The following is a 7,768-nucleotide window of genomic DNA, read 5'->3' as shown; positions in this document are numbered from 1 at the left end:
GTCAAGACATGGAAGATGATAAATTGCCAGGGGATTTTTGATATCTCGAACGGTTTGGCCGTGGCGAGGAAACAAATTTATGATTAAAAAAGGATGCATAAAGTGTGTTATAACTTAGTTATAGTTTTACCTACAGTTACAAAACTCAGCGTGTATATTGATCTTATCAAGCCGAAACAACTTTCTAATTTACAGTCATTAGCTCCGACCAACAGAAAGTCAGATATTGTGGTTTGAATGTGGATTGTGTCTCTCTCTGTCTCTCTGCCATTCTGTATGTGTGTGTGTGTGTGTGTGTGTGTGTGTGTGTGTGTGTGTGTGTGTGTGTGTGTGTGTGTGTGTGTGTCTGTGTGTGTGTGTGTGTGTGTGTGTGTGTGTGTGTGTGTGTGTGTGTGTGTGTGGTGTGTGTGTGTGTGTGTGTGTGTGTGTGTGTGTGTGTGTGTGTGTGTGTGTGAGATATTTTGGTTGGGTGACAGTTGTAGGTTACAGTTTGACAAGAGTTTATAGTTTAACAAAAGCACAATGTTGTGCTTTATTGCGAGTGTACACAATAATAGAGAAACACTTTGAATGATGTCCTGTGTGAACAAAATGACGGAGTATGAGTATGTCTCCATTCGATCGAGCCACACACACACACACACACACAGCATTCCAATCTTGACATCGCAGCATGTTCATTATAGCCTTAATAAAATTGAATAATAAAATAGTCAACCTAACATAAAAAAATTACACTGCTCTGTTTAAATAGTCAGTTGTACAGTTCGTAGCGTTCACAGTAAGCACCGCTCCATGATGCGTGAACCAGCCAAATATGAAAGTGGTTTTCATTTGCCATGGGTGCATTGCCGTTTACATATTTTTTTTTTTATTATTATTATTTTAATTTGGTACTCCCATGTACAGTATGCTGTAAGTCAGTTCACTGTCAGAACGTTAACTGTGTGCCCAATAAAAACAAAACTAAATGCTGAATCTGTTTTCAAGAGTGTTTTAAGAGAATTTAGCGCACTTATCTTTGGAATGGTACCCACATTGTTTTGAATTATGGCCTGGGACATACATTAAGTATTTATAACTTGCAGAGCTTCATTTATGGAGCAAATCAATTATTTTAATTTAGTAGCCCCATTTGGTCACCAACTGTTACCAATGAGCTCAGAACAGGTGAAATATTATAATAATATTACTAATAATAATAATTATTATTATTATAAAAAATAACACACTATTAAAACTTATTGAATATTAAATAATTTATTTTTATCTTTTTTTTTTTTTAAAGTTTACTTATTCTTCCTATGCTACTTATTTGGTTTTGTTTGTATGTCTGACTGGCTATCGTGAGGGTGGGTGTTGGGGAGGGATATGGGATAAAAGCATAAAAGGACTTTGGTTTTGAAGAATTGTTTATTCTGAAATATATAAAAAATGGAGACTTGTACTATACTACGTTGCAAATATTGTTTGAATTCTGTTTCCAATAAAATATATGGAAAAAAAATAATGAAAAAAAAAGCGTATTGCACAAACTAAGTATAACATCACTATTTAGTTGAACCTTGCTTTGTACACAGTGTGTCTTTGTGTTCACTTGAGAAGGATGAACACTGAGCTTTAATTTGTTTAGAGGTTAGACATCAATAGCCTACATTTGTCATGATAACTTGATTTGACCAACATTCTAAAGTACTGCTGCAGAAATCAACTGTTGATGCAAAAGAACCTTAAATAACATTTATGAAAGCCTTTGATAATGAAGGGTTGTGTGGGTTGTGTGACAAAATGATTTTCAGTTCGGTGTACAGAACAACATTCAAAGCGCATGCCAAGTTCTTGTGGTCTTGAGCCGTTCGCCTATTTTCATAATATGCAGACGACTTTGGGAGATGCAGAATAATAACACAAGAATATTATTGTGAACAAGCAATTATTTACATTTAAAAACCTTAATTTCAGTCATTCATGAGAAACTTGCAGTAACAGAATTCCAAAAACAGCTAATATGGGAGAAATATGTGAAGGGCTTTTTGTGTAGTTTTTTATTTTCGTCTTCCTCACTTTGCTGTATTCCAACGCTACCTACTTAATGAGCAAACTAATCAGAAACATGTTACACAAACAATGATTTATTGAATGAACAAGAATCAAAACAATAGGCTATCTTACCTTACGCATTGCTACTATACATTAATTTTAACGTTCACAGCACCCCTAAGTTCAGTGAGGTGTCAGATGAAAAGACAAAAGCTGCAGATACTGTATATGAAAGTTTATTTATTATGCACAGCAATGGATGAGCATTTCCTGAAAATACAAGGCAACTGACGTTGTAAACATTAATTATGCAGAGAATACTTTTCTTTTGTTCTCAAACATATTAAAAAACTAAAAGAAAGAAACAATAAACATCTGTAGAGTGTTACATTTCTGATGATTTATTTGTATTATGTTCGTATCTCTCCTTCAAATGAGATTAGACATTTTCACCAACAATGTCAGTTTGTGCTGCACAATTCACATAAATGGAAACATAGAGAGTGAATATTCTTGGTCACTAATTTGGGTTGCTATAACAGAAAACCCTTGGCACTTTGTAAGACTGCAAACACAATTCATGGCAGGCCATATGTGGCACAACTTTGTTTAAAATAAAATAAAACTCAAAACAAACAGTTAAAAATTATATTTGGTCATGTATTGCACTGGCAAAAAAAAAACAATCTCTTCAAATATCCTTCAACACAATTCACAAAATGTAAAAAATTCACAAAAAGTAAATAAAAAATGTTTTACTTACACGTAAACGTAAAACGTATATAGGGACAGAATAAAAGTGTTGGCACAATTAAATACATATGAAATCTCAAATAGATTTTCATATAGAGATGTATTTGCCCATCTGCAAATACATCTCTGAGACGTCTCCTGTCAGATGTCATATAGACATCTAGAAGATGTCTGTAAGAATAAAAGTGTTGGAACAATTAAATCCATAGAATGAAGCAATAACAGACTGTTACTCAAAAAATACATGTAAATTTAATAACTCTTAACCTACACCCTATTTACAAGGCATTATAATGCCTTTTTTTTTTGACACCTATAGGCTAGTTATAAATACCTGATCCTGTTATCTTACTTTTTGCTATCTTTCATAAACTACATCATACAATCTAATCCTGTCCATTGGGCCCTTCTTGCATATCTGAGAGACTTTAGCAAATGCCATATGTTTTGCCAATATCTGTTTTCATACATATTTTAAGGACATGTAAGAAGCTCATAGGAAAGAAGGGGTGAGCGATAGCAGTTAGTTAATAGTTAGCACAGCAGCTATGATCCAGCCTCTTGTTCCTGTCCCAGGGCTTCCAGTAGCAGGCCCATGGGTGTCCTCTTCAATCCTATACTCTCCAACTTATTCTCTATTTTGTTCTTTAGGCTTCTGAGTCTTACTGAAGCATGGATTAGGATCACTGCGAGGAGAAAGCATCAGAGGGAACTGTCACAGTGTGATACGGCAAGATAATACAAATACACATTGCTCAAGCTAACAATAAATTAATGTGTACATACATACAAAGTATTAAAAGAACAAAATCAACTGAAAATGTTTCAATGCTCTAGCCTCAAATGTGATACTAGTACTTTTTAGTGTTAGGAAAAAAAGATGTAGGCAACAAAGAATACTAACTTAATATGGGGAAGGCAATGCCAAAGAGGAAAACAGCTACTCCTCCTAAAAAGGACAGAAGAAGGTAGCTGGAGCCCAAAATTGCAGCCAGGGAGAGCGATGGATGATTCCTCCGGAATCGTCGGATTACCGCCTTGTTTTCAGCTCCCCAGACAAACCCCAAAAACAGAAGGATCACAATTGTTGCCCCAAGGATCAGCTGGAGTGGTTGGAAATATCTATGGCACAATTACACACACACACACACACACACACACAAACACAAAATAAATGGTTATTGTTGTATAGTTAAGATACTATTACAATTTATTTATTTTAATTTTAGATAAACGTTTCGTATTTTGTGTTTTTAATAGACTATATAGTTTTTTTTATTTTATGTCAGTTTTAGTTATTTTAGTACATCAAGTTAAAAACTAAAAGGGAAATGTTGGCGAAGTGAAGAAAGTGATGAAACAATGGGCCACTGAAAGCAAAGGGATTGACCTGGCATTATATGAGAGCCGTTTGATAACATCTGATTAACGTTACTGCTTTATAACTGTCTTGGTGATGCCAACAAAACAACGTCTTAATATAACGTTACCTGTCAAAGCCATGACACATTATCGAATCAGATCTCTCCAAACAGAGAAGTGAATGTTGGCCTAACCCTTTTTTAATTTAGGTCACACTACAAATGGATTAATTGTGGGCTTTTTTTTTTTTTTTTTTTTTACAAAACGCATTCAATACAGAACATAACACAAATGGGGTTACCTGGTTAAGGGTTTTAAAAGAACAGTGAATGGGTCTGAATGAACGTACACGTCACTGGTGTTTCCTTACCCGACTATAACCAAAAATGCCGCGGCGAATGCAAAATAGTTCGACTGGTAATACAGAAGGTTGTTAATTATTCTGTTATTCCACCGATCCAAGTTACGAACATCAGGCACAGACAACCGAGCCGAACTCAGCAGAAAATCGTCCAGGGTTCTGAAAGGAGGAGGTTGAAAATCCACCATTTTGACGCCTTTGTTGACTACATTTACCAGCATGCATTGCAAACCAACGGTCCTGAAAACACGCTGCGGAAACACAAAATAAATAAATATGATCATGCAGGTGCAGGTGGACTTATCACATGTCATAAAATATCTTACGTCAATTATATAATAAGGAGCTTTTTTATTTTAATATTAAATATGGGGCCTTTTAAAACGGTGTATTTGTGTGAACCCATTCTGTTTTTAACTCTGGGCAGTGCAGAACTGAAACTACAGCTGATGCATTCAGTGTTTATTCACAGATAGCTATGCATACTGCATATTCCTACACTGCAATCGCTACGTTGTTGCGTTTGTATTATCTGCAAGCCAGATATAATTACAACCTATTACATATGCTTTTTCACAGAAATATTATTTTTGCACAAATAAATATGCCATTTACGGTGTGATAGCATTTCTAGTTAGCTAGCCTAAACACAATACAGAGGTTCACAAAGGACATGCATTATTTCCCATATTGTCAAAGTTTGACTCCGGTAGTCTGTGTTTCACATAGTGTGCCAGGCTGCCAGCATACAGAAAGAAAGAAAATGCCAGGACTTTTTTCCCAAATGAATCCCTGAACTTACTTGTCCCTGGAGTTCTGTCATCGCTTAATACATTCTTTGTATTCAGCTAAAGAGGAGTCATACAAATGCAAGTTATTTGTAAATTAACCAAAGTAATTCTGTCCATTGTTTATTTTTTGTAATGCAAGTGAACAATTAAATGAAGTTGTTCTATACATTGTTTATTTTTGTAATGCAAGTTATTTGTAAATGAATTCTTCACAGAAGTCAGATAAATCCCAACACTCTTTCACCTAAATATCATCATATAGAGACTGTGTCTGTTCCCTGAATTAGTAAATACAAAACACTCAGACCCATTTAAGGGTAAAAATATTATGGATAGTTAAAGAAAAAACAGATATGATACAGATGAACAAATGATAAAACTGGGGTTGCTGAATATACAATCCCTTTCTTCAAAAGCACTTATTGTAAATTATACAATTACAGATCATAACCTATGTGTTGTGTTTGAAAGAAACTAAAACCAGACGATTACATTACTTTAAATGAGTTTAATCTCCTCAGCATACCACATAGCTTTGAAGAACGCGATGTTCAAGTATTGATAAAACTAGCCAATGCACATTGGCGTGTGAGATTTGCATCTCACGCTCCGCCCCACACGCATAAATACGGAAAAGGATGCATGCAACTCAAGCAGGGGGGAGACAACACCGGTCAGAGACGGCAGAGCATGCTCTGCCAGGGGAAAGACACGGGCTCGCCGCAGGGAGCTGTACCGTGGAAGAATACACATATGGGATTGCTGTAGGGATCACAACATATAGGACCCAGCCTAGCACAAGTTCGACCAATGCATACGAGTGCTAGGCCTGTCGCCGGACACTCCACCACGCCCAACTGCCAAGAGGTGTGGAGGAACTTTAGGTTACTTACGTAACCCCAGTTCTCTGATAACATGAGTGAGGTAGCCTATCTCACTATGGGAACGCCTCTGGGCGTGACAGATCTGGAAGAACCAATTACACCACGTCTGTCAGTTGACAGACCAATCACGACAGTGATGCGGGAGTCCCCTTCCCACATATTAACCACTGCCAGTGGTCCCTACTTCATTCTCTGCATATCTCTTCTCCGTGCACTGCAAGGAGGGACGTGTGGTGAGATACCTCACTCATGTTATCAGAGAACCGGGGTTACGTAAGTAACCTAAAGTTCTCTTTCAAACATTCGCTCGGTATCTCACATGGGATATAGACAACTCCCGTATTGCAGATATGCTATCTTGCTATACTTAAGACGGAATGAGCCAGTGATGGCTCAGTGACATCCAGTCTATAAAATCGGACAAATGTGTGAGGCGAAGCCCAACTTGCTGCAGCACATATGTCCTGAACTGAAACGCCTTTAAACAGTGCCCACGAGGTAGCCAACCCTCTGGTAGAATGAGCCCTCAGCCCTTCCGGAGGACAGAGACCACTGCTATTATAACCTAATATAATAGCTTCCACTACCCAGTGGGACAGGCGCTGACGAGAAATAGGTTTCCCCTTATGAGAATCAGCCCATGAAACAAACAACTGATTACTCTTCCTTAGCGCTCTTGTTCTGTCCACATAGTGACGCAATGCACGGACAGGGCACAGGCAATGAAGCCGCGCATCCTCTGACGAGAGAAAAGGCTGCGGATGGAAAGCCCGTAAATTCACCTGCTTACAGGCGAGAGCTGACTCGCTAACTTTAGGGACAAACGATGGATTCGTTTTGAGAGTTACTCCCGAGTGGTCCATAGCGAACTGCATACAGGACTTATGCACCGATAATGCGTGAAGTTCACTAACCCGCTTAGCGGTAGAAAGAGCCAATAATAAAGCAGCCTTTAGCGAAAGGAGCTTTAATTCAACACTCTCTATAGGTTCAAAAGGAGGCTGAGATCCCAGGGCGGAATCAGTGGCTTTGAAACCCTGTTCAAACGCCGTGCACCCCTCATAAACCTGCATACAAGCGGGTGTTGACCTATAGTGTTTCTGTCAACCCCCACATGACACGCAGAAATTGCGGCAAGATAAACCTTAACAGTTGAAAAGGCTCTGCCCTTATCCAAAAGTTCCTGCAGAAAACTCAACATGTCCGCGACAGAACAGAGAAAGGGAACAATATGTCTTCACTTTGCTTCGTAGACAGAGTCTGGAATGGCATAATAGAGAAGTGTTTTCTCTCTCGCTAGGGGCGCTTGTCTGAAGTTTAAAATCATTGGTTAACCGTAAGCCAATCAGATAAGTTTAGTTAGGACGTATGTTATGCGCCTGTACAGCCGCATCGAACCACAGACATTATGCATCGAACTCAAATCTATGATCGAACTTACACTGTAAACCTGCTGTAAACACATGATGATGCAAGCGAAATACTGGAGTGAACATGGCTGTAAACGACTTTTGCAGATTATGCGTCGTTAATCTACGCATCCACGGTACAATCACGGCCTCTAAACTTATTTTTGA

At 38.0% G+C, this 7,768-nt stretch overlaps 1 protein-coding gene across 2 annotated transcripts; it reads right to left on the bottom strand.

Moving 5' to 3' along the window:
- Positions 1-2,261: 2,261 nt before the first annotated feature.
- On the bottom strand, positions 2,262-5,857 carry praf2 (PRA1 domain family, member 2). Of its 2 annotated transcripts, none has more exons than XM_079637665.1 (4): positions 5,805-5,857; positions 4,526-4,767; positions 3,698-3,915; positions 2,262-3,479 (listed from the first exon to the last, which is right to left on the bottom strand). In XM_079637665.1, exons 1-4 carry the CDS (start codon positions 5,829-5,831, stop codon positions 3,340-3,342), a joined length of 627 nt encoding a protein of 208 aa, XP_079493791.1. In that variant the 5' UTR covers positions 5,832-5,857; the 3' UTR covers positions 2,262-3,339. The 2 variants fall into 2 exon arrangements, with proteins under 2 accessions (XP_079493791.1, XP_079493792.1); XM_079637666.1 differs by lacking the exon at positions 5,805-5,857 and adding an exon at positions 5,319-5,354.
- Between the last annotated feature and the right edge of the window lie 1,911 nt (positions 5,858-7,768).

This window comes from Phoxinus phoxinus, assembly GCF_949152265.1.
Source record: "Phoxinus phoxinus genome assembly, chromosome: 15".
Classification (NCBI taxonomy): Eukaryota; Metazoa; Chordata; class Actinopteri; order Cypriniformes; family Leuciscidae; genus Phoxinus; species Phoxinus phoxinus.
The sequence above is the reverse complement of the archived record's forward strand: the minus strand, read 5'-3'. Positions and strand labels throughout refer to the sequence as shown.